This window comes from Oncorhynchus mykiss, chromosome 8, assembly GCF_057628025.1.
Source record: "Oncorhynchus mykiss isolate SJ-2025 chromosome 8, ASM5762802v1, whole genome shotgun sequence".
Classification (NCBI taxonomy): Eukaryota; Metazoa; Chordata; class Actinopteri; order Salmoniformes; family Salmonidae; genus Oncorhynchus; species Oncorhynchus mykiss.
In genome coordinates this window covers 87,149,242-87,176,865 of record NC_143029.1, presented here as the reverse complement: position 1 = coordinate 87,176,865, position 27,624 = coordinate 87,149,242, and the positions used below count along the sequence as shown (strand labels likewise).

The following is a 27,624-nucleotide window of genomic DNA, read 5'->3' as shown; positions in this document are numbered from 1 at the left end:
GGTATTTTACCGTAGGTCTTGGTATAGGCGTATCATAGTTGGTATTTTACCGTAGGTCTTGGTATAGGCTTTTCGGGCTTTTTAGAGCCTATTTTCTTCATAGCGTTGTAGTACTTCCGCTGCTCGTCAGTCATGAAAATGTCTTGTCCACCTAAGTATAACAAATGCATTCACCATTATTCTTCACTGTTAATGTTGCACATATACATCACAGGTGGTTGATGGCACACTAATTGGGGAGGACTGGCTCGTGGTAATGGCTGGAGCGGAATAGGTGGACTGGCATCAAACAACATGGTTTACATTCCATTTGCTCTGTTCCAGACATTATTATGAGCTGACCTCCCCTCAGCAGCCTCCACTGATATTTATACACACAGCTGTTAATGTTGTATATCCATACAGACAGCTGTTAATGTTGTATATCCATACAGACGGCTGTTAATGTTGTAGATATCCATACAGACAGCTGTTAATCTTGTATATATCCATACACACAGCTGTTAATGTTGTATATCCATACAGACAGCTGTTAATGTTGTATATTCATACAGACGGCTGTTAATGTTGTAGATATCCATACAGACAGCTGTTCATGTTGTATATATCCATACAGACAGCTGTTAATGTTGTATATATCCATACAGACAGCTGTTAATGTTGTATATATCCATACAGACAGCTGTTAATGTTGTATATATCCATACAGACAGCTGTTAATGTTGTAGATATCCATACAGACAGCTGTTAATGTTGTATATATCCATACAGACAGCTGTTAATGTTGTAGATATCCATACAGACAGCTGTTAATGTTGTAGATATCCATACTGACAGCTGTTAATGTTGTATATATCCATACAGACAGCTGTTAATGTTGTATATATCCATACAGACAGCTGTTAATGTTGTATATATCCATACAGACGGCTGTTAATGTTGTATATATCCATACAGACAGCTGTTAATGTTGTATATATCCATACAGACGGCTGTTAATGTTGTATATATCCATACAGACAGCTGTTAATGTTGTATATATCCATACAGACAGCTGTTAATGTTAAAAATATCCATACAGACAGCTGTTAATGTTGTATATCCATACAGACAGCTGTTAATGTTGTATATATCCATACAGACAGCTGTTAATGTTGTATATCCATACAGACAGCTGGTAATGTTGTATATCCATACAGACAGCTGTTAATGTTGTATATATCCATACAGACAGCTGTTAATGTTGTATATCCATACAGATGGCTGTTAATGTTGTATATCCATACAGACAGCTGTTAATGTTAAAAATATCCATACAGACAGCTGGTAATGTTGTATATATCCATACAGACGGCTGTTAATGTTGTAGATATCCATACAGACAGCTGTTAATCTTGTATATATCCATACAGACAGCTGTTAATGTTGTATATATCCATACAGACAGCTGTTAATGTTGTATATATCCATACAGACAGCTGTTAATGTTGTATATATCCATACAGACAGCTGTTAATGTTGTAGATATCCATACAGACAGCTGTTAATGTTGTAGATATCCATACTGACAGCTGTTAATGTTGTATATATCCATACAGACAGCTGTTAATGTTGTATATATCCATACAGACAGCTGTTAATGTTGTATATATCCATACAGACGGCTGTTAATGTTGTATATATCCATACAGACAGCTGTTAATGTTGTATATATCCATACAGACGGCTGTTAATGTTGTATATATCCATACAGACAGCTGTTAATGTTGTATATATCCATACAGACAGCTGTTAATGTTAAAAATATCCATACAGACAGCTGTTAATGTTGTATATCCATACAGACAGCTGTTAATGTTGTATATATCCATACAGACAGCTGTTAATGTTGTATATCCATACAGACAGCTGGTAATGTTGTATATCCATACAGACAGCTGTTAATGTTGTATATATCCATACAGACAGCTGTTAATGTTGTATATCCATACAGATGGCTGTTAATGTTGTATATCCATACAGACAGCTGTTAATGTTAAAAATATCCATACAGACAGCTGGTAATGTTGTATATATCCATACAGACGGCTGTTAATGTTGTAGATATCCATACAGACAGCTGTTAATCTTGTATATATCCATACAGACAGCTGTTAATGTTGTATATATCCATACAGACAGCTGTTAATGTTGTATATATCCATACAGACAGCTGTTAATGTTGTATATATCCATACAGACAGCTGTTAATGTTGTAGATATCCATACAGACAGCTGTTAATGTTGTAGATATCCATACAGACAGCTGTTAATGTTGTATATCCATACAGACAGCTGTTAATGTTGTATATCCATACAGACAGCTGTTAATGTTGTATATCCATACAGACAGCTGTTAATGTTGTAGATATCCATACAGACAGCTGTTAATGTTGTATATCCATACAGACAGCTGTTAATGTTGTATATCCATACAGACAGCTGTTAATGTTGTATATATCCATACAGACGGCTGTTAATGTTGTATATCCATACAGACAGCTGTTAATGTTGTATATATCCATACAGACAGCTGTTAATGTTGTATATATCCATACAGACAGCTGTTAATGTTGTAGATATCCATACAGACAGCTGTTAATGTTGTATATATCCATACAGACAGCTGTTAATGTTGTAGATATCCATACAGACAGCTGTCAATACAACAGTGTGAAATGAGTAGGTCGAGACATAAAACAACATGTTATGCCAAATATACTTATCTTTCTTTTTTGCTGGTTGAAATTATCAATGATGACGCCGATGAAGAGGTTGAGAGTGAAGAAGGATCCGAAGATGATGAAGATGACAAAGTAAAGGTACATGTAGAGGTTGATCTCCCTGATTGGCTGCTCCTCTACCTGGAAACACACACATTTTTAGTTGAACCCATCTTTATAAATAAAAAGGCAGTCTACTCATTCTATTTACGAGATGAGGAATTTGTCTAGATTTGTGGAAAGAGATTGATACATACGCCACGTGAATCAACAGCTGCGTGCATAACTTCCATCCATCCTTTAAACGTGGCCTTAGAGGCAATTATAGGGTAGATAATAAAAACGTTACGTAATTTATCAACAAACAATAAGAACTACAGCATCCTTTCAACACATAAGTCTTAATAAACAAATAAACTGTAAAAAAAAAGGTATTTTATTTTTAAAAGACGGACCACTTGCAGCAGTGAGAGGTATCCTAATCCCACGTTGTCGAAGTTGACCTTGACTTTAGTCCAATAAAACTGAGTGTCGTTCATGGCCAGGCACTCTGACTTGTTGTTGACGATGGAAGCATTGTGGATGAACCCTGTCCGGTTCACACATTTACCAAACTTCCCTGCGAACAGGTTGACTCCCATGATGCTGAAGATGAGCCAGAAGATGAGGCAGACCAGCAGGACGTTCATGATGGATGGGATGGCTCCAATCAGTGCGTTCACCACCACCTGGGGATCGAGACAAACACGGGTAGAAGTTGTCTATTACGGAGCACAGACACAGCATATCAATTATGTTTAATGATTAAGGGCTGGAGTTTTTCCTGACTAAGTGACCAACGTAATACTCCACTGTTAGAGGCTGTCTGTCACTTCAGACAGTTATGATATAGGACCGCCAGTTTTTCCTGACCACGTGACCAGCTTAGGAAAAACTCTGGTCCTTCGCTGATGATAATAACTTGTGGAATCTCCTGGAATAACTTGACATAGGCCAACTAGGAGAGAGCAGGGAAAGTAGAACATCTCTAAGACAAGGTTAAAGAACGTCTCACCCGCATTCCCTCGAATCTGGACAGGGCCCTTAGGGGCCTCAGCGCTCGGAGAGTCCTCAGTGATTTGATGGCAGCAAAGTCAGAGTAGCCCAGAGAGTTAGCTACCAGGCTCACCAACGACACCTGGAGAGGACACACAGAGACATTCAATCAGCTCAGACTTAGATGGCAGTACAAACTCCATCATCCCAACATTCAAAGGAGACCTCAGCATCAGTCTTGAACACATTTTGATAAAGATTGTGGGTTTTGCAATTTATTGTATCAAAGAACAAAATAAGTACAAAAAGTAGCAAAGTACAAAATATGGGTTCCCCCGTCTGTACGACTCCACCTCACCCACAATTCCCCACCATTATCCGCACGCCGATGCAGGACTATGTACGCGCACGCACGCACGCACGCACGCACGCACGCACGCACGCACGCACGCACACACACACACACACACACACACACACACACACACACACACACACACACACACACACACACACACACACACACACACACACACACACACACACACACACACACACACACACACACACACACACACACACACACCCACCCACGCACGCACGCACGCACGCACGCACGCACGCACGCACGCACGCACGCACGCACGCACGCACGCACGCACACACACACACACACACACACACACACACACGCACGCACACACACACACACACACACACACACATTCAAACCTACCACCTAAGTTGTATGATACAATATACTTTCAGTTAAGTCACTGACAACCTTTCATCACATAAAACAAAGCTCTACAGACCTAAATCATTAATCAAATAATTCCTGGAGAGAAAAATATGCAAGAAGAGTAGCGACAGAGTAACAGACAGTGAGACAAGAATTTCAGAGCCAACACTTTAGAGACTGTAACAATGTATTATTTTGGGACATTCTACAGTTAGGAACACAATTAATTAAATTTAGAAAAATTTAGAATTTTTGGGTTTTGTGGCATATTTTTCATTACATTTTTTTAGGAGGGGGGACTTCCACTCTATTCTACATCCAAAATGGACAAAACAGAATGGTATTCCGCTGTTGAATGGCCCGAGGGTGATAGCTGTGATTCAAAATGGCATGATGGATGGTCCATATGGATGACAGGTATTACTGGTAGAATGACTGAAATGGAACAGGGACAAAACACATACAAGTATGCAATATGTACCGTCAATGCACATGCATACATACTCAGCTATATATACATAAGACCTATGTATATATGTGAAATAGAGTGAGGTTTTATAAAGAAGTTTAACAAAATGTTCAATTCTCCTTTTTTAAAATTTAAACTAATGGTATTGCCAAATTTGATTGCCCAATTTGTATTCGTATGATCCAATTAAGTCCGTCATTGCAATTTAGGGCTATTACAGTCCCAATAATTTCTTTATAAAATTATATTTTAATGGATATCGTCCAATATATCTAAAGAAGATACTCAGAAAATGAAATACGTTCATAAAGTATACGTCTTTGGCTCAATGAAAGTAAAACAACAAAACAAACATCAAAAGGCTAGAGAGTTGATATAGAAACCAGAAATAACAAATAGTGTTGTTTAAACAATCATTGGGATCTCCTCCGTTGATCATTTCTGCAATCCAGCCACACATCTAAAAATATTATAATCCTCTCCAACTGTGCTATCCAGCTAGATGCACTGTAGACAGACAGAGACAGAGACAGACGGACAGTATGAATCACCTCAGCTCCAGCTGACTACTGACCACATACAATATATTACAGCATATTGTTGAGATAGAAAAACTACAGCGCCAAACATCAGACAGCTTTTAGCATTGATTGAAATTCTACCGACACTATTTTAAAAACGGTCTGAACAACTTTAATTCAGCCTGTCGATAACCTACGAGGAACTATAAAATACATTTAGTCCAATAATACATTTGATCTTCTCTAGATAAACCTTAGAATACATGGTAGTGTGTTTCTATATACGATATAAAAGCCAAGGTCCGTTGTGCATTTTTAACTTTCAAGTGGATGGGGGGCGGGGGGCGGGGGGCTTTAAATACATTTTCTGCTGAAAAGACAATTGTTGTTTAGATTTGAAGAGTAGACGAGACGGTGGCTTTTGATATCTCAATGTGAAGCACTTAGGAGTGAGGAAACATAGAAACTTTATTGATGCAGTAGATTTTCCAACCTGGATCCCAATACTCACCTTTCACCTCACAACTACCACTTACCCTAACAGCTGCTATAGACACGTCTGTGCCGATCTGTGAACCAGCGGGTGAAATCAGAGGAAGCAAGGTAAGGTAAGGGAGATATAACCCCTAGCCCCTATGGCACTGTGGAGTAAGGTAAGGGAGATATAGCCCCTAGAATATTAAGATAATGGAGATATAGCCCCTAGAATATTAAGATAAGGGAGATATAGACCCTAGAATATTAAGATAAGGGAGATATAACCCCTGGCCCCTATGGCCCTGTGGAGTAAGGTAAGGGAGATTTAACCCCTAGAATATTAAGATAAGGGAGATAGAGACCCTAGAATATTAAGGTAAGGGAGATATAGCCCCTAGAATACTAAGATAAGGGAGATAGAGACCCTATAATATTAAGGTAAGGGAGATATAGCCCCTAGAATACTAAGATAAGGGAGATAGAGACCCTAGAATATTAAGTTAAGGGAGATACAGTTGAAGTCGGAAGTTTACATACACCTTAGCCAAATACATTTAAACTCAGTTTTTCACAATTCCTGACATTTCATCCTAGTAAAAATTCCCTGTCTTAGGTCAGTTAGGATCACCACTTTATTTTAAGACAGTGAAATGTCAGAATAATAGTAGAGAGAATTATTTATTTCAGCTTTTATTTCTTTCATCACATTCCCAGTGGGTCAGAAGTTTACATACACTCAATTAGTATTTGGTAGCATTGCCTTTAAATTGTTTAACTTGGGTCTAACGTTTTGGGTAGCCTTCCACAAGCTTCCCACAATAAGTTGGGTGAATTTTGGCCCATTCCTCCTGACAGAGCTGGTGTAACGGAGTCAGGTTGTAGGCCTCCTTGCTCGCACACGCTTTTTCAGTTCTGCCCACACATTTTCTATAGGATTGAGGTCAGGGCTTTGTGATGGCCACTCCAATACCTTGACTTTGTTGTCCTTAAGCCATTTTGCCACAACTTTGGAAGTATGCTTGAGGTCATTGTCCATTTAGAAGATCCATTTGTAACCAAGCTTTAACTTCCCGACTGATGTCCTGAGATGTTGCTTCAATATATCCACATCATTTTCTGTCCTCATGATGCCATCTATTTTGTGAAGTGCACCAGTCCCTCCTGCAGCAAAGCACACCCACAGCATGATGCTGCCAACCCCGTGCTTCACGGTTGGGATGGTGTTCTTCGGCTTGCAAGCTTCCCCCTTTTTCCTCCAAACATAACAATGGTCATTATGGCCAAACAATTTTACTTTTGTTTCATCAGACCAGTGGACATTTCATACGATCTTTGTCCCCATGTGCAGTTGCAAACCGTAGTCTGGCTTTTTTTATGGCAGTTTTGGAGCAGTGGCTTCTTCCTTGCTGAGCGACCTTTCAGGTTATGTCGATATAGGACTTGTTTTACTGTGGATATAGATACTTTTGTTGTTCTGGGATTGATTTGCACTTTTCGCACCAAAGTACGTTCTTCTCTAGGAGTCGGAACGCGTCTCTTTCCTGAGCGGTATGACGGTTGTCAAGTCCCATGGTGTTTATACATGCGTACTATCGTTTGTAGAGATGAACGTGGTACCTTCAGGCGTTTGGAAATTGCTCCCAAGGATGAACCAGACTTGTGGATGTCTACAATTTTTTTACTGAGGTCTTGGCTGATTTCTTTTGATTTTCCCATGATGAAAAGCAAAGAGGCACTGAGTTTGAAGATAGGCCTTGAAATACATCCACAGGTACACCTCCAATTGACTCAAATTATGTCAATTAGCCTATCAGAAGTTTCTAAAGCCATGACATCATTTTCTGGAATTTTCCAAGCTGTTTAAAGGCACAGTCAACATAGTGTATGTAAACGTCTGACCCACTGGAATTGTGATACAGTGAATTATAAGTGAAATAATCTATCTGTAAACAATTGTTGAAAAAATTACTTGTGTCATGCACAAAGTAGATGTCCTAACCAACTTCCCACAAATTTCCTGTTGACAAACTATAGTTTTGGCGTGGTTGAAAAACAAGTTATAATGACTCCAACCTAAGTGTATGTAAACTTCCGACTTCAACTGTACAGCCCCTAGAATATTAAGGTAAGGGAGATATAGACCCTAGAATATTAAGAAAAGGCAGATATAGACCCGAGAATATTAAGATAAGGGAGAATTAGCCACTAGAATATTAAGGTAAACTGTGTGGAAATATGGACCCTAGAATATTAAGATAAGGGAGAATTAGCCACTAGAATATTAAGGTAAACTGTGTGGAAATATATATTATATTATACTCTGTTAAAAATGTGTACTCTGTACATGCATAGAAACAGTATACTATTTATCCCGGTATACTGTTATAATGGCCACAAAGGTAGGTACCACGCTGTATAAAATGAATTACCTTCATTTAAGCGGTACCAACGGTACCAACGAGCAGTTAATCAGTGACCACAGGTTCTACACAACATAACATATCTGGTGGCAGCCTGCGTATAAGCGAGCCCAAACCAAGCTGGAAATAAGCAGTGTTTATGTCCAATGTCAACCTTGATGAACCAAACTCACTGGAAAATAAGATGAGAGAGTACACCTCGGGTCGGGGCGATAGTTTTTAAAAAATATAAGTCTGTACATAACATACAGTAGCTCCCACAACCAGTCTGAAAACCACCCAAACTTTTGTTATATGCATTTAGCTACCTGCACATCTATTCTCACTGTGAACATAAACTGGGCACAACGTACAAAGTTTAACACTTACATCGACAATGAGGAAGTCCAGCCAACACCAAGCGTTGGTGAAGTACTTCTTGAAGCCGTAGGCAATCCATTTGAGGAACATCTCTAGGACGAATATGTAGGAGAAGACCTTATCAGCGTACTCCAAGATTACCTTCACCACTTTCCTTTTCTCAATGTAGATGTCCTCAAATGCCTAGAGCAGTGCAGGAGTGACAAGAGAGAAACCACAGATTATAACCTCTCAAGCCTTATATAAAACCAATATATTCAGCTATTGTGCTGTAAGAATAGGAATGAGCTGTTTAGTGAAATTGTAAAAAAAAAAAAAAAAAAAAGTTAAGTAAAGATTACATAATAGAAAGATCTAGAAAGAGATTGCACGGTTTAAGCCTTTTTTTTTATACACTTGCTTTTGATGACACTTGGTATTAAATTAGCACTGTAAATGTGGCACTATGAGCTGACTCTTAAAGAGGTCAGAGGTGAAGGTTGAGAGGTCAGGTAAGACTGGGGTAAGAGGTAATTGGTCTCACCAGAGCACAGCTGCTCAGCAGGATCATGAAGATGATAAAAGAGGTCAGAGGTGAAGGTTGAGAGGTCAGGTAAGACTGGGGTAAGAGGTGATTGGTCTCACCAGAGCACAGCTGCTCAGCAGGATCATGAAGATAATAAAAGAGGTCAGAGGTGAAGGTTGAGAGGTCAGGTAAGACTAAGGGGTAAAAGGTGGTTGGTCTCACCAGAGCACCACTGCTCAGCAGGATCATGAAGATAATAAAAGTCTCGAACCAGCTGTGTTCAACAATCTGGTAACAGGTCTTCCTCAGTCTCCACCAGGCCTGACCCAGGCCCCGTGTCGTGTTGATCTCACAGCACTTACAGTGGCGAACACAGACTGAGACACAGAGACAAACAGAAGATGGCGCTGTAGAGATGGATAACTGTCGTCTTACAGGATCCTGACCAATTCTGTTATTTTGTGTTGGTTTTATGTTGTTGTTTATTTTACGCTGATCTTTTTTTGTACATAGTATTTCTGCCATCAATTTCCTATGACTGAAAACTGCTTTTGGACATCAGAACAGCGATCACTAACCTCGATTTGGATGAAGATTTTTACTTCAACGAGTCGGCAGCTGTGGATGTACTGCACATCCCGTAACCAGGCCCTAATCCCCAGGACTCGAGAGGAAGAGACGGCGTAACAGTGGCAAACGAGTGGGTTCCCTGATGAAACTACGTCGACGAGGAAATAAACCGTCTCTACATTCCATTCTATTGCCGAACGTACAATCGCTAAAGAACAAACTGTACAAGCTCTGTTTGAGACTATCCCATCAACGGGACCTAAAGAAGTGCAATATCCTATGTTTCTCGGCATCAAGGCTGAACAAGAACATGGACAAAATACTCTAGCTGTTTTCTCTATGAATCATCAAGACCGAACGGAAGCTTCGGGTAACATTAAGGGGGAGGTGTGTGTCGCTTTGTTAACAACAGCTGGTGTGCGATCTCTAATGTTAAGGTAGAGTACCTCATGATAAGCTGTAGACCACGATCTCTAATATTAAGGTGGTCTCAAGGTTTTGCTCGCCTGAGGTAGAGTACCTCATGATAAACTGTAGACCACAATCCCTAATATTAAGGTGGTCTCGAGGTTTTGCTCGCCTGAGGTAGAGTACTTCATGATAATCTGTAGACCACGGTCTCTAATATTAAGGTGGTCTCGAGGTATTACTCACCTGAGGTAGAGTACCTCATGATAAGCTGTAGACCACCATCTCTAATATTAAGGTGGTCTCGAGGTATTACTCACCTGAGGTAGAGTACCTCATGATAAGCTGTAGGCCACGGTCTCTAATATTAAGGTGGTCTCAAGGTATTACTCACCTGAGGTAGAGTACCTCATGATAAGCTGTAGACCACGATCTCTAATATTAAGGTGGTCTCGAGGTATTACTCACCAGAGGTAGAGTACCCTATGATAAGCTGTAGACCACACTATTTACCAAGAGAGTTTTCATCTATATTTTTCATAGCTTTCTATTTACTACCACAAACAGAGGCACAAAGACCGCACTCAATGAGCTGTATAAAGCCATAAGCAAACAAGAGAATGCTCATCCAGAAGCAGTGCTCCTAGTGGCCGATGATTTTAATGAAGGGAAATTGAAATCTGTCTTAATTAATTTTTACCAGCATGACCTTACTCCACACACAGAAACGCATGCAAAGCTCTCCCTCGCCTTCCATTTGTCAACTCTGACCTTAACTAAATCCTCCTGATTCCTGCTTACAAGAAAAAAACTCAATCAGGAAGTACCAGTGATGCACTCAACACAGAAGTGGTCAGATGTAGCAGATGCTACGTTACAGGACTGTTTAGCTAGCACAGACTGGAAGTGCATCGATGACATCGTTCCCACATGGAACGTATATACATGTCCCAACCAGAAGCCATAGATAACAGGAAACATCCGCACAGAAATAAAGGCTAGAGCTACCACTTTCAAGGAGCGGGACACTAATGCGGACACTTATATGAAAGCCCGCTACAACCTCCAACGAGCCATCAAACAATCAAAACATCAATACGGGACTAAAATCAAATCCTACTCCGCCAACTCTGACGCTCATCAGATGTGGTAAGGCTTGCAAACTATCACGGATTACAACGGGAAACCCAGCCACGAGCTGTGCAGTGATGATAGCCTACCAGACAAGCTACATTCTTTCTATGCTCGCTTCGAGGCAAGCAACACTGAACCGTGCATGAGAGCACCAGCTATTCTGGATGACTGTGTGATCTCGCTCTCCCTAGTCAATGTGAGTAAGACCTATAAACAGGTTAACATTCACAAGGCCGCGGGGCCAGATGGATTACCAGGATGCGTACTCAGAGCATGCTCTGACCAGCTGGCAAGTGTCTTCACTGATATTTTCAACCTCTTCCTGACCGAGTCTGTAATATCTACATGTTTGAAGCAGACCACCATAGTCCCTTCACCCAAGAATGCCAAGGTAACTTGTCTAAATGACTATCGCCCCGTAGCATTCACATCTGTAGCCATGAAATATTTTGAAAGGCTGGTCATGGCTCACAAACAGATCCACAGATGACACAATCTCAATCGCACTCCACACTGCCCTTTCCCACCTGGACAAGAGGAACACCTACGTGGGAATGCTGTTCATTGACTAAGGACCCTGGTACTGAACACCTCCTGAACACCTCCAACTGGATCCGGCACTTCCTGATGAGTTGCCCTCAAGTGGTGGGGGCCCATCAGCTGAATCTCAACGATGCTTAGTCCCCTCCTGTACTCCCTGTTCCCCTACGACTGCGTGGCAGCGCACGACTTTAGGCTTGCCATAACAAATGGGTTGACATTTCAGCTTTTCATTTTTTATCCATTTGTAGAAATTTAGAAAAACTATTATACCACTTTGACAATATGGGGTATGTGTGTATGTGTAGGCCAAATATTTATACATTTTAAATTCAGGCTGTAAAAATTTAAGGGGTGTGAATCCTTTCTGAAGGCACTGTATGAACAGTGCATATCTACCCGCTGCAAATCAATACTGGTACCTGTGTATATAGCCAAGTTTTTGCTACTCATAGTTAAGTAATTTAGCAGATGCTCTTATCCAAATTGACTTACTAGCACAATTAGGGTTAAGTGTGTTGCTCAAGGGCACATCAACAGATTTGTCAACTCAGGGATTCGAACCAACAACCTTTCGGTTACTGGCATAACGCTTTTAACCGCTAGGCTACCCTGCCGCCCCTTATTGTTTTTTCTATGATTTCTCTTTTATTCTCTCTGTTGGGAATGGCTTCCCCATCCAGGAAGCAATTCACTGTTAGTCTACAGTCGTGGCCAAAAGTTTTGAGAATGACACAAATATACATTTTCACAAAGTTTGCTGCTTCAGTGTCTCTAGATATTTTTGTCAGGTGTTCTGAATTCTGAAGTATAATTACAAGCATTTCATAAGTGTCAAAGGCTTTTATTGACAATCACATGAAGTTGATGCAAAGAGTCAATATTTGCAGTGTTGACCCTTCTTTATCAAGACCTCTGCAATCCGCCCTGGCATGCTGTCAATTAACTTCTGGGCTACATCCTGAATGATGGCAGCCCATTCTTGCATATTTAATGCTTGGAGTTTGACATAATTTGTGGGGTTTTGTTTGTCCACCCGCCTCTTGAGGATTGACCACAAGTTCTCAATGGGATTAAGGTCTGGGGAGTTTTCTGGCCATGGACCCAAAATATCGATGTTGTGTTCCCCGAGCCTTATGGCAAACTTTTGCCTTATGGCAAGGTGCTCCATTATGCTGGAAAAGGCATTGTTTGTCAACAAACTGTTCCTGGATGGTTGGGAGAAGTTGCTCTCGAAGGATGTGTTGGTACCATTCTTTATTCATGGCTGTGTTCTTAAGCAAAATTGTGAGTGAGCCCACTCCCTTGGCTGAGAAGGAACTCCACACATGAATGGTCTCAAGATGCTTTACTGTTGGCATGACACAGGACTGATGGTAGGGCTCACCTTGTCTTCTCCGGACAAGATTTTTTCCGGATGCCCTAAACAATCGGAGAGGGGATTCCTCTGAAAAAATGACTTTACCCCAGTCCTCAGCAGTCCAATCCCTGTACCTTTTGAAGAATATCATTCTGTCCCTGATGTTTTTCCTGGAGAGAAGTGGCTTCTTTGCTGCCCTTTTGACACCAGGCCATCCTCCAAAAGTCTTCGTCTCACTGTGCATGCAGATGCACTCACACCTGCCTGCTGCCATTCCTGAGCAAGCTCTGTACTGGTGGTGCCTCGATCCCGCAGCTGAATCAACTTTAGGAGATGGTCCTGGCGCTTGCTGGACTTTCTTGGGCGCCCCGAAGCCTTCTTCACAACAATTGAACCGCTCTCCTTGAAGTTCTTGATGATCCGATAAATGGGTGATTTAGGTACAATCTTACTGCCAGCAATATCTTTGCCTGTGAAGCCCTTTTTGTGCAAAGCAATGATGACGGCACGTGTTTCCTTGCAGGTCACTATGGTTGATAGAGGAAGAACAATGATTCCAAGCACCACCCTCCATTTGAAGCTTCCAGTCTGTTATTCGAACTCAATCAGCATGACAGAGTGATCTCCAGCCTTGTCCTCATCAACACGCACACCTGTGTTTTTGGGGGATTCAGTACATTCGCATGGCAAAGAGGGACTTTGCAGTTAATTGCAATTCATCTGATCACTCTTCATAACATTCTGGAGTATTTGCAAATTGCCATCATACAAACTGTGGCAGCAGACTTTGTGAAAATTAATATTTGTGTAATTTTCAAAACTTTTGGCCACAACTGTACACCTGTTGTTTACCAAGCATGTGTCAAATACAAATAGATTTGATACTTTAATAGATTAAATGTCTTTAAAAATATATTTTTGCTTGGGTGCTGCAACACAGACTGAGGCAGAGAGAAACAGATATACTTTAATAAATCACTTAACTCAGACAGACAGACAGACAGACAGACAGACAGACAGACAGACAGACAGACAGACAGACAGCTAATCATGAGGATCTTGCATACAGTAGCTACGTACATTCAGGGAAACATTCATCTGGCTCCATAACATCGTCAGCCGTCTCAGAGAAGTCATCCTCTTCCTCCCCTGGCTTCCGCAAGTCCACCGTGCTGCCTTCTGATAGGCTCACTTTTTCCTGCAACACAGGAACAAGGAAGTCACACCAGGAAGTCACGTCACACCATATTCATTCCTGTTTGTCCATCCCCATAGAAAGTGCTGACACACTCATCAGACTCGAGATACTTCTCGGCACACTAAGAAACGTAAACACACCCAGTCTCTCAACTGCATTAGTGAGTACTGTTTATAAAACAGCCCAGTCACATAGGCCTGTTTGAACGATGTATTAATAGCATTAATCTGTGACATAAAGTGCACACATCAATCATCGAGTCGACGCGTACGTTTCAACCGTTAAATGGTCAGAGTTGACTTCCTGAACAACGTAATTCCATCCAGACCTCCGATCTGTCATCCAGACCTCCGATCTGTCATCCAGACCTAGGTTCAAGTATCATTCCAAATACTTTATCTGGGCTTGATTGAGTTTGATTGGCTTAATAGACAAACATAATAGTCCCAAAATGTCAAACCCCGCCCATCTGGCACTCCAGACAGGGGTAAAAAAAAAAGCTGGAAGTGTCACGCCCTGGTCGAAGTATTTTGTGTTTATCTTCATGTATTGGGTCAGGCCAGGGTGTGGCATGGGGTTTTTGTATTGTGGTGTGTTTTGTCTTGGGGTGTTGGTGTGTATGTATTGGGATTGTAGCTAGTGGGGTTATCTAGCAAAGTCTATGGCTGTCTGGAGTGGTTCTCAATCAGAGGCAGGTGTTTATCGTTGTCTCTGATTGGGAACCATATTTAGGCAGCCATATTCTTTGAGTTTGTCGTGGGTGATTGTCCTTAGTGTCCTGATGTTCCTGTCTATGTGGTTTCACCAGATAGGGCTGTTTAGGTTTTCGTTACGTCCTTTATTTTGTAGTGTTTGTATTGATTCGTGTTTTACGTTTGTTTATTAAAACATGGATCGAAATCTACACGCTGCATTTTGGTCCGACTCTCCTTCACATACAGAAAACTGTTACAGGAAGTATTTGAAAGTTAGGGTTCAGAGTTCAGGCTGTGCTGTAATCTAATGCTACATTAAGGATTCAGAGTTCAGGCTGCGCTGTAATCTACTGCTACAGTAAGGGTTCAGAGTTCAGGCTGTGCTGTAATCTAATGCTACATTAAGGGTTCAGAGTTCAGGCTGTGCTGGGCTGTAATCTAATGCTACATTAAGGGTTCAGAGTTCAGGCTGTGCTGTAATCTAATGCTACATTAAGGGTTCAGAGTTCAGGCTGTGCTGTAATCTACTGCTACAGTAAGGGTTCAGAGTTCAGGCTGTGCTGTAATCTAATGCTACAGTAAGGGTTCAGAGTTCAGGCTGTGCTGTAATCTAATGCTACATTAAGGGTTCAGAGTTCAGGCTGTGCTGTAATCTACTGCTACAGTAAGGGTTCAGAGTTCAGGCTGTGCTGTAATCTAATGCCACTTTAAGGATTCAGAGTTCAGGCTGTGCTGGGCTGTAATCTAATGCTACATTAAGGGTTCAGAGTTCAGGCTGTGCTGTAATCTAATGCTACATTAAGGGTTCAGAGTTCAGGCTGTGCTGTAATCTACTGCTACAGTAAGGGTTCAGAGTTCAGGCTGTGCTGTAATCTAATGCTACAGTAAGGGTTCAGAGTTCAGGCTGTGCTGTAATCTAATGCTACAGTAAGGGTTCAGAGTTCACGCCGTGCTGTAATCTAATGCTACAGTAAGGGTTCAGAGTTCAGGCTGTGCTGTGCTGTAATCTAATGCTACAGTAAGGGTTCAGAGTTCAGGCTGTGCTGTAATCTAATGCTACAGTAAGGGTTCAGAGTTCAGGCTGTGCTGTAATCTAATGCTACAGTAAGGGTTCAGAGTTCAGGCTGTGCTGTGCTGTAATCTAATGCTACAGTAAGGGTTCAGAGTTCAGGCTGTGCTGTAATCTAATGCTACAGTAAGGGTTCAGAGTTCAGGCTGTGCTGTAATCTAATGCTACAGTAAGGGTTCAGAGTTCACGCCGTGCTGTAATCTAATGCTACAGTAAGGGTTCAGAGTTCAGGCTGTGCTGTGCTGTAATCTAATGCTACAGTAAGGGTTCAGAGTTCAGGCTGTGCTGTGCTGTAATCTAATGCTACAGTAAGGGTTCAGAGTTCAGGCTGTGCTGTAATCTAATGCTACATTAAGGGTTCAGAGTTCAGGCTGTGCTGTAATCTAATGCTACAGTAAGGGTTCAGAGTTCACGCCGTGCTGTAATCTAATGCTACAGTAAGGGTTCAGAGTTCAGGCTGTGCTGTAATCTAATGCTACAGTAAGGGTTCAGAGTTCAGGCTGTGCTGTGCTGTAATCTAATGCTACAGTAAGGGTTCAGAGTTCAGGCCGTGCTGTAATCTAATGCTACAGTAAGGGTTCAGAGTTCAGGCCGTGCTGTAATCTAATGCTACAGTAAGGGTTCAGAGTTCAGGCCGTGCTGTAATCTAATGCTACAGTAAGGGTTCAGAGTTCAGGCTGTGCTGTGCTGTAATCTAATGCTACAGTTACAGTTCAGAGTTCAGGCTGTGCTGTAATCTAATGCTACAGTAAGGGTTCAGAGTTCAGGCTGTGCTGTGCTGTAATCTACTGCTACAGTAAGGGTTCAGAGTTCAGGCTGTGCTGTAATCTAATGCTACAGTAAGGGTTCAGAGTTCAGGCTGTGCTGTAATCTAATGCTACAGTAAGGGTTCAGAGTTCACGCCGTGCTGTAATCTAATGCTACAGTAAGGGTTCAGAGTTCAGGCTGTGCTGTAATCTAATGCTACAGTAAGGGTTCAGAGTTCAGGCTGTGCTGTAATCTAATGCTACAGTAAGGGTTCAGAGTTCAGGCTGTGCTGTGCTGTAATCTAATGCTACAGTAAGGGTTCAGAGTTCAGGCTGTGCTGTAATCTAATGCTACAGTAAGGGTTCAGAGTTCAGGCTGTGCTGTGCTGTAATCTAATGCTACAGTAAGGGTTCAGAGTTCAGGCCGTGCTGTAATCTAATGCTACAGTAAGGGTTCAGAGTTCAGGCCGTGCTGTAATCTAATGCTACAGTAAGGGTTCAGAGTTCAGGCCGTGCTGTAATCTAATGCTACAGTAAGGGTTCAGAGTTCAGGCTGTGCTGTGCTGTAATCTAATGCTACAGTAAGGGTTCAGAGTTCAGGCTGTGCTGTAATCTAATGCTACAGTAAGGGTTCAGAGTTCAGGCCGTGCTGTAATCTAATGCTACAGTAAGGGTTCAGAGTTCAGGCCGTGCTGTAATCTAATGCTACAGTAAGGGTTCAGAGTTCAGGCTGTGCTGTAATCTAATGCTACAGTAAGGGTTCAGAGTTCAGGCCGTGCTGTAATCTAATGCTACAGTAAGGGTTCAGAGTTCAGGCCGTGCTGTGCTGTAATCTAATGCTACAGTAAGGGTTCAGAGTTCAGGCTGTGCTGTGCTGTAATCTAATGCTACAGTAAGGGTTCAGAGTTCAGGCCGTGCTGTAATCTAATGCTACAGTAAGGGTTCAGAGTTCAGGCCGTGCTGTAATCTAATGCTACAGTAAGGGTTCAGAGTTCAGGCCGTGCTGTAATCTAATGCTACAGTAAGGGTTCAGAGTTCAGGCTGTGCTGTGCTGTAATCTAATGCTACAGTAAGGGTTCAGAGTTCAGGCTGTGCTGTAATCTAATGCTACAGTAAGGGTTCAGAGTTCAGGCCGTGCTGTAATCTAATGCTACAGTAAGGGTTCAGAGTTCAGGCCGTGCTGTAATCTAATGCTACAGTAAGGGTTCAGAGTTCAGGCCGTGCTGTAATCTAATGCTACAGTAAGGGTTCAGAGTTCAGGCTGTGCTGTAATCTAATGCTACAGTAAGGGTTCAGAGTTCAGGCCGTGCTGTAATCTAATGCTACAGTAAGGGTTCAGAGTTCAGGCCGTGCTGTAATCTAATGCTACAGTAAGGGTTCAGAGTTCAGGCTGTGCTGTGCTGTAATCTAATGCTACAGTAAGGGTTCAGAGTTCAGGCCGTGCTGTAATCTAATGCTACAGTAAAGTTTCGGGGATCAGGTTGTGACGTGACCTCTGCCTTCCCATCACCAGGAAGTCTTAGTCCAGGTTTGATGAGATTTCACTGTGTAGTGATGGAAACATATTTCACACGCGTTACTGGGATTATTGGGACAGAGGTGCTGCTGCAATCCAATAAAACGAAAGTGTAATCCAGCATTAAAGAATGTGTGTGTGTGTGTGTGTGTGAGAGAGAGAGAGAACTGGAGACACAGGATTATTGTCGGTATCATTCTTAGGGCTGAAAGAGGAACAGAGAGAATCTGCTCTGGCAGCATTTAGATAGAATCAGTGTTATACTATGGTCAATAGTAAAGGATCAGAGATGATCACTTCACCAACATCAGTACACACACACACACACACACACACACACACACACATAGTGTGAAAAAAAAAATATATATAAAAATAAAACCATTTGTGTCTAACTACAGACTTGCTGCTTAAAATCTTACTGCTGGTAATTTTTTGGTGTGTTTTAAAGTCCTTCACGTGTGAAGCACATCCTTTTTTTTTTACTACAGAGTGCACTGCTGATAAACTGCTGATATCAGATATCTGCTGATGTCAGATAAACTACTGATGTCAGATAAACTGCTGATGTCAGATAAACTGCTGATGTCAGATAAACTGCTGATGTCAGATAAACTGCCAATGTCAGATAAACTGCCAGATAAACTGCTGATGTCAGATACATGCTGATGTCAGATAACTGCCAGATAAACTGCTGATGTCAGATAACTGCTGATGTCAGATAACTGCCAGATAAACTGTTGATGTCAGATAAACTACTGATGTCAGATAAACTACTGATGTCAGATAAACTGCTGATGTCAGATAAACTACTGATGTCAGATAAACTGCTGATGTCAGATAAACTGCTGATGTCAGATAAACTGCTGATGTCAGATAAACTGCTGATGTCAGATAAACTGCCAATGTCAGATAAACTGCCAGATAAACTGCTGATGTCAGATACCTGCTGATGTCAGATAACTGCCAGATAAACTGCTGATGTCAGATAACTGCTGATGTCAGATAACTGCCAGATAAACTGCTGATGTCAGATAAACTACTGATGTCAGATAAACTGCTGATGTCAGATAAACTGCTGATGTCAGATAAACTGCTGATGTCAGATAAACTGCTGATGTCAGATAAACTGCTGATGTCAGATAAACTGCCAATGTCAGATAAACTGCCAGATAAACTGCTGATGTCAGATACCTGCTGATGTCAGATAACTGCCAGATAAACTGCTGATGTCAGATAACTGCTGATGTCAGATAACTGCCAGATAAACTGCTGATGTCAGATAACTGCCAGATAAACTGCTGATGTCAGATACCTGCTGATGTCAGATAACTGCCAGATAAACTGCTGATGTCAGATAACTGCTGATGTCAGATAAACTGCCTGATAAACTGCTGATGTCAGATAAACTACTGATGTCAGATAAACTGCCAGATAAACTGCTGATGTCAGATAAACTACTGATGTCAGATAAACTGCCAGATAAACTGCTGATGCCAGATGAACTGCTGATGTCAGATGAACTGCTGATGTCAGATAAACTGCCAGATAAACTGTCAGATAAACTGCCAGATAAACTGCTGATGCCAGATGAACTGCTGATGTCAGATAAACTACTGATGTCAGATAAACTGCCAGATAAACTGCTGATGTCAGATAAACTGCTGACGTCAGATAAACTGCTGATGTCAGATAAACTGCTGACGTCAGATAAACTGCTGATGTCAGATAAACTGCTGACGTCAGATAAACTGCTGATGTCAGATAAACTGCTGATGTCAGATAACTGCTGATGTCAGATAAACTGCCAGATAAACTGCTGATGTCAGATAAACTGCTGACGTCAAATAAACTGCTGATGTCAGATAACTGCTGATGTCAGATAACTGCTGACGTCAGATAACTGCTGATGTCAGATAAACTGCTGACGTCAGATAAACTGCTGATGTCAGATAAACTGCTGATGTCAGATAACTGCTGATGTCAGATAAACTGCTGACGTCAGATAAACTGCTGATGTCAGATAACTGCTGATGTCAGATAAACTGCCAGATAAACTGCTGATGTCAGATAAACTGCCAGATAAACTGCTGATGCCAGATAAACTGCCAGATAAACTGCTGATGTCAGATAAACTGCTGATGTCAGATAACTGCTGATGTCAGATAAACTGCTGATGTCAGAAAACTGCTGATGTCAGATAAACTGCCAGATAAACTGCTGATTTCAGATAAACTGCTGATGTCAGATAAACTGCTGATGTCAGATAACTGCTGATGTCAGATAACTGCTTATGTCAGATAAACTGCTGACGTCAGATAAACTGCTGATGTCAGATAAACTGCTGATGTCAGATACCTGCTGATGTCAGATAAACTGCTGATGTCAGATAAACTGCTGACGTCAGATAAACTGCTGATGTCAGATAACTGCTGATGTCAGATAAACTGCTGATGTCAGATAAACTGCTGATGTCAGATACCTGCTGATGTCAGATAAACTGGGAGATAAACTGCTGATTTCAGATAAACTGCTGATGTCAGATAAACTGCTGATGTCAGACAACTGCTGATGTCAGATAACTGCTGATGTCAGATAAACTGCTGATGTCAGATAAACTGCCAGATAAACTGCTGATGCCAGATAAACTGCCAGATAAACTGCTGATGTCAGATAAACTGCTGATGTCAGATAAACTGCTGATGCCAGGTGAACTGCTGATGTCAGATAACTGCTGATGTCAGATAAACTGCTGATGTCAAATAACTGCTGATGTCAGATAAACTGCCAGATAAACTGCTGATGTCAGATAAACTGCCAGATAAACTGCTGATGTCAGATAAACTACTGATACCAGATAAACTGCTAGATGCCAGATAAACTGCTAGATGCCAGATAGGCTGCTTAGATGCCAGATAGGCTGCTAGATGCCAGATAGGCTGCTAGATGCCAGATAGGCTGCTAGATGCCAGATAGGCAGCTAGATGCCAGATAAAGTGCTAGATGCTAGATGGCTTTTTTTTCTTCTAATTTCCATTTTGCCAAGAAGCCTCTAATTCTGGAGTGGAGAGGGCAGGGAGCAGGGCACGCCAAGGAAAGAGGGCACGAGGAGAAGGCCAGACTGCTACCCGGCCGCCACGGCAACCACCCCTGCCCACCCCGCTCTGGCGTCCACCCTACCCCACCGCACCATGCCCAGCTCCCCCCGCCCCGCCCCACCCTGCCGTGCCAACCCGGCTCTGCTCTGTCCACTCTGACTATTTAATCTGCAGGGCCTGAGCAGCACTACCACTACAGTTCTATGGCTCTACAATTTAACATCTGCCCCACTGCAGACTGATGCTGCCTGCCAACCCTGCATCAGGGATTTAAAGAAAGAGAGGGATGAGGGAGAGACAGAGGGAGAGAAAGAGAGCGAGAGAGCAAAAGATAAAGAGAGAGAGGGGGAAGGGGAGAGAGATATAGAGAGCGAAAGAGATAAAGAGAGAGAGAGACAGACAGACAGAGAGACAGACACGATTGACTCAATGAGGGGCTTAAGGCTTAATGCCGAGGGAAATACACACTGTAGTAGGTGACATTGTGTTAATTACCTAATATAATTAAATCTAAGAGAAGCAAAAAGCCACTTTCAGTAATTTAACGTGAGACCGTTTTCTTTGCAGCCCAGCGCTGTGCTTTCTGAGAAGATGTTTTCAGGCTTAATCACATCTGAAGGCCCTGGCAGTCTGTCTGTCTGTCTGTCTGTCTGTCTGTGAACGCCAACTAGTATCAACTCGCAACACAACCCACAGAGACCAGATACAGACGGGGTTTTTTCAAAGCAGCATTCCACTAGTTTCTACATTATTTACTTGCCGATAATGTCTATCACCATGATAGAGTCTGCCAGTGTAGAGAGTGAAAATACTCTAGTTCCATCAGATTTTTATCACCATTCAACTTGTGTCTCATCATTCAGCTACAGTCCATTTCTAGCACACACACACATGCTTTTCTTTCTCACTATTCACCCTCTGGTCTTTGGACCTCAGTGGGCTAAAGAATTTGGCTTAGCACCTAAAACCCTCACAATTTATTTTTACAAATGCACAATTGAGAGCGATCCTGTCGGGCTGTATCACCGCCTGGTACGGCAACTGCACCGCCCACAACCGCAAAGCTCTCCGGAAGGTGGTGTGGTCTGCACAACGAATCACCGGGGGCAAACTTCCCACCCTCCTGGACACCTACACCACCCGATGCCATAGGAAGGCCAAAAGAATCATCAAGGACATCAACCACCCGAGCCACTGCCTGTTCGCCCTGCTATCATCCATCCAAAAGGCAAGGTCAGTACAGGTGCATCAAAGCCGGGACCGAGAGACTGAAAACAGCTTTTATCTCAAGGCCATCAGACTGCTAAACAGCCATCACTAGCACATCAGAGGCTGCTGCCTACAGACATAGATTAGGAATCACAGGCCACTTTAATAATGTTTCCGTATCTTGCACTACTTATCTCATATGTATAAACTGCACTCTACACTATTCAACAGTATCTTAGTCACTTTAGTTGTGTGTAAATATTGTATCACCCATCTCATATGTATAAACTGTACTCTATACTATTCAACAGTATCTTAGTCACTTTAGCTGTGTGTAAATATTGTATCACCCATCTCATATGTATAAACTGTACTCTATACTATGCCACAGTATCTTAGTCCAATGCTGCTCTGACATATATATATATATATGTATATATTCTTAATCCATTCCTTACTTAGACTTACGTGTATTTTGTGTATATGTTGTGAAACGGTTAGATATTACTTGTTATATATTACTACACTGTCGGAGCTAGAAACACAAGCATTTCGCTACACTCGGAATAACATCTCCTAGACACATGTACGTGACCAATAAAATTTGATTTGATTTGACAAGAAAAACCCAAACCTGAAAAGAAAGATTTCCTACGGTACTTTGAGATGGTGTGTGTAGGCTTGGGCTTTAACCGTTTATACCATATACCGGGATATTTACCAATATCAAGGGTATGATTTTCAATACTGTTTTTAAAAAACACAGGGGAGCATTATAAGTTAAATATAACTATAATAAATATAAAATGTGTCAAATGAATTATATCCAGCTCAGGACTCCAGCATTTGGTTTGCTAACTTGCTAGCTAAGTGGCTAGATGTCAAGATCAAGCTTCCTGGTTACAGCAGAGACATTCAATCCTGAGTGCCGGTTTCTTTAGCTAACATTGACTGGCCTTTCTGCTATCTTTAAAATATGAACATTCCATCATTAACGAGTCTCAAGAAGAACAGAGGGGTTGATCCTGATTCGATAACCCTCACAGCTATCGTCCAATGAATATCCAAATATTGGAACTCTTATCGCTTTTTCTTCTCCACAGAACACAATGGTCTCTGGGGCTCCCGGGTGCAAGAGGTGTCACTGCAGTCCCTGGTTTAAATCCAGACTGCACCACATCCGGCCGTGATTTGGAGTCCCATAGGGCGGTGCATAATTGGCCCAGCGTTGTCCGGGGTAGGCCGTCATTGTAAATAAGAATTTGTTCTTAACTGACTTGCCTAGTTAAATCAAATAAATAAATCCGGTTGCCAAGCAACTTTTTTTTTGTCCAGATGAAACCAGTCTGTCAAAAGTTGCTAGCTCATGTCTAAAGTCTCAACCTAAATACACACTGCAATTACCTAACCACAAAACGTCTTTGCTCTGATTTGAAACCTGACGATATAACACCTTGCCTTAGCTAACGGCTAAGATGTTTGTTTTTGACTTTATCATTCTAATTCTATTAACAAGGCTCCACATGCATTCCTGCTATTTCCAACCACCAAATGAGCAACTCCTCTGTAAATCCAGCTGCATATTGAACGTTGAGATTGCCTGAAAGGCCAGTATCTTTGGCAATGACGTAGTGGCAAGAAGCGGAATGTCAGCTAAACAGACTGGAACCCAGACTAGAGATAGTCAATACCCTCCTGGATCAAGATCCCTTTTGCCTAAAATGGTTTGGTACAGAAAACATTGGTACAGAAACGGTATGAACAATTGAATACAGCCCAACCATATTGGTGTATAGCGTTGCGTAGCGATTATGTAACTAAATCTGTGTCCTGTCTCCAGGGATCACCTTGTATGCCTGGCTCACAGATTTACCAGATTATATATCCGGAATGCCACCATTCTCTGCTCCGCATCCATCTATTCTACAGTACTACCCACTTCCTGCAATCTACCATATGACCCGCCCTCTGCAGCTCATTGATCCCTGTCCTCACTCTCACTTTTGAGTGACATGAGCAGCTGCCAATCTGGTACAGTACACCATGGCACTGATGTGTAAGTTTATCTGAGATTACTAGGGAGACTCGGGGCTGGCGAGGTTTAGGACTGGGGAGGCTCGGGACTGGGGAGACTCGGGGCTGGCGAGGTTTAGGACTGGGGAGGCTCGGGACTGGGGAGGCTCGGGACTGGGGAGACTCGGGACTGGGGAGACTCGGGACTGGGGAGACTCGGGACTGGGGAGGCTCGGGACTGGGGAGGCTCGGGACTGGGGAGGCTCGGGACTGGGGAGGCTCGGGACTGGGGAGGCTCGGGACTCGGGAGACTCGGGACTGGGGACGCTCGGGACTGGGGAGGCTCGGGACTGGGGAGGCTCGGGACTCGGGAGACTCGGGACTGGGGACGCTCGGGATTGTGTCTTTCACCATAAAAGTCCTATGACCAAGTTCAAGTTAGTATATTTATACACACAGTGGGGTCAGATATGACTGACAGCCTTGATGAAGATGAGCAATAATACAATTGTTCAGAGAAAGAAATGTTGTTTAACAAGTAATAGTTTTTTTTTCAGAAAAAAAACAAGGCAGGGGTCAAAATGATTGACAGCTCTAAAGAAGTATGCAATATGCCTAGCATGCTAATCTAATCTAGCTAATCTAGTTTGGGACTGGATGCATTTTGCAGTTCGTTTTGGTTGCTAACATCTCACCATTACCAATAACAGGGGAGGTTAGAGTAAACTGTAAAATGCATCCAGTCCCAAGCTAGATGTAGAGATTAGCATGTCTCGTATGCTCTTATGATCTTTGACCCTCTGTAAATTTCTCAGGCATCATTATTCACAATTCATCCAGGATGATCTGTATTCCTGGTAGCATCCACATGAATGTATAAGTGTTTAGAAACGTATTTTATTTCTTATTGACAATAAAAGTGATTCCAAAATGACACAATACATTATTTATCATTCATTTCTGTTGGGCATAAAATAATCTGAAACACAACCAAAGTAAACAGCAAATGCATCCAACAAGTTTGTAGAGTCACAAGCTAAACGTTTGACTCCTTTATTCATAAGAATCTTTAGGGGTGTCAATTGTTTAAAGATATATATTTCTCCAAGCAATTGTATTAGCATAAAATAATATAATTTCCTCTATAGCACAGTATTTTAATTATTTATTTTACACTGTCATTATTGCTCATCTTTATCACGGGTGTCAATACTTTCGGACCCCACTGTATATTTAGTAAGAAAAAATGTCACATTTTGTGCTTTTGAATACAAAAAAACCTTTACTTTAGAATTTAATTTTAATTTTAATTTTAGAATAAAAACCCCTTTATTTTAGAATAAAAACCCCTTTATTTTAGAATAAAAACCCTTTATTTTAGAATAAAAACCCTTTATTTTAGAATAAAAAACCCTTTATTTTAGAATAAAAACCCCTTTATTTTAGAATAAAAACCCCTTTATTTTAGAATAAAAACCCCTTTATTTTAGAATAAAAACCCTTTATTTTAGAATAAAAAACCCTTTATTTTAGAATAAAAACCCTTTATTTTAGAATAAAAAACCCTTTATTTTAGAATAAAAACCCCTTTACTTTAGAATAAAAACACGTGCCTCCTTATTAGTGTGATGTATAATTTGTGCAAAAAGGTTTACCGCTTTGTTGTCCTCGTCCTCTGACGACTCCGTCTCCTCCTCCACCTCTCCTTCCTCAGGGAACTCCACGTCCGACTCCCCTGGAGCGATGGGCACACTGATGGTCAGGTTGGGGTTGGTCATGTAGCTGTCGTCGTCCGGGACCTTCTCTCCGTAGCGTCCGATCACCCCCACCACCCCGACCCCCACCCCACCGTTACTCTCCACGTGATTCGCTACGGGTGTCAGCCTCACAGAAATCTGAACGTCTTTAGTCATGAGACGTCTCTTCTTCAGGTTTCCGTTGAATAGATCGGTGACGTTCCTCATCAGCCAGGCGAACCCCGTGTGGATGCGGGCGACGGCGATCTGGATGTTGTTCATCTCTCCGTCCTCGTCGGGAGCCGACAGGTTGTCTGAGCTGAACGAGCTGAGCAGCAGGGCCAAGAACAGGTTCAGCACCTGGGATGGAAGAGGAAAATGAGACCAGTATAATGGAACCACACAAAATGGGACAGATCGGTGTATCTTGATCAGGTTCAAATTATACAGAAGCAGATCAGAGGTTGAGGCCTTCTTTAAGACCCTTTGACCCAAGACAATGGTTTTGTCATCAGAATCAAATCCTATAGACAGAGGATTAACCCACCGTTCAAACGCATACATGTTTAACACGTACTGTGGATCCAAGCAGCATCCCATCTGATCTCCAGTAATCTGCCTGCTCAGAGAGCACTCGAGCTACTTGTCATCTAGGCTCCAGATACCTCTGCATTGTGTGTGGGACATAACCAGTTGGTGTGGAATTATCTGCTCATTGAGAATTGGGGGGCATGAACATGATCTGAGCAGATTCTTGTTGATGGGTGCTCTTTGACCTCCTTGCACCTAAGCAATTTGTTGCTTGTGAACCCTAGAGGTCAGCCGGGATACACAGCCTTCATACGATTCATGTGTTTAGAGAGAGGGAGGGTTTCTGTCAGTCTGACCATGTACTGCCCAGAGGAGAGCTGGAGGAATCTGGTGGTCAAGCTCGTCATATATAGCGCCCTTTATAACTAACTAGCTTCATAACATCGTATACTGTTGTCCATAATGCAAAAAAATAAAAAATTAAAATGCAGCCGTTATTTTAACATCAAA

General features: G+C 41.9%; 1 protein-coding gene across 1 annotated transcript in view; it reads right to left on the bottom strand.

The window, feature by feature from the left end:
• The window catches only part of LOC110531035 (sodium channel protein type 3 subunit alpha), a 133,209-nt gene that overhangs the window by 6,382 nt on the left and 99,203 nt on the right, over positions 1–27,624 (bottom strand). The window contains exons 17-25 of the mRNA XM_036986589.2: positions 26,503–26,943; positions 14,384–14,501; positions 9,514–9,668; positions 8,796–8,969; positions 3,817–3,939; positions 3,218–3,490; positions 3,020–3,073; positions 2,762–2,903; positions 51–151 (exon numbers count right to left, since the gene is read on the bottom strand). Of these exons, the coding sequence (XP_036842484.1) occupies positions 51–151; positions 2,762–2,903; positions 3,020–3,073; positions 3,218–3,490; positions 3,817–3,939; positions 8,796–8,969; positions 9,514–9,668; positions 14,384–14,501; positions 26,503–26,943 (1,581 nt within the window). The remainder of the gene's footprint in view (positions 1–50; positions 152–2,761; positions 2,904–3,019; positions 3,074–3,217; positions 3,491–3,816; positions 3,940–8,795; positions 8,970–9,513; positions 9,669–14,383; positions 14,502–26,502; positions 26,944–27,624) is intronic.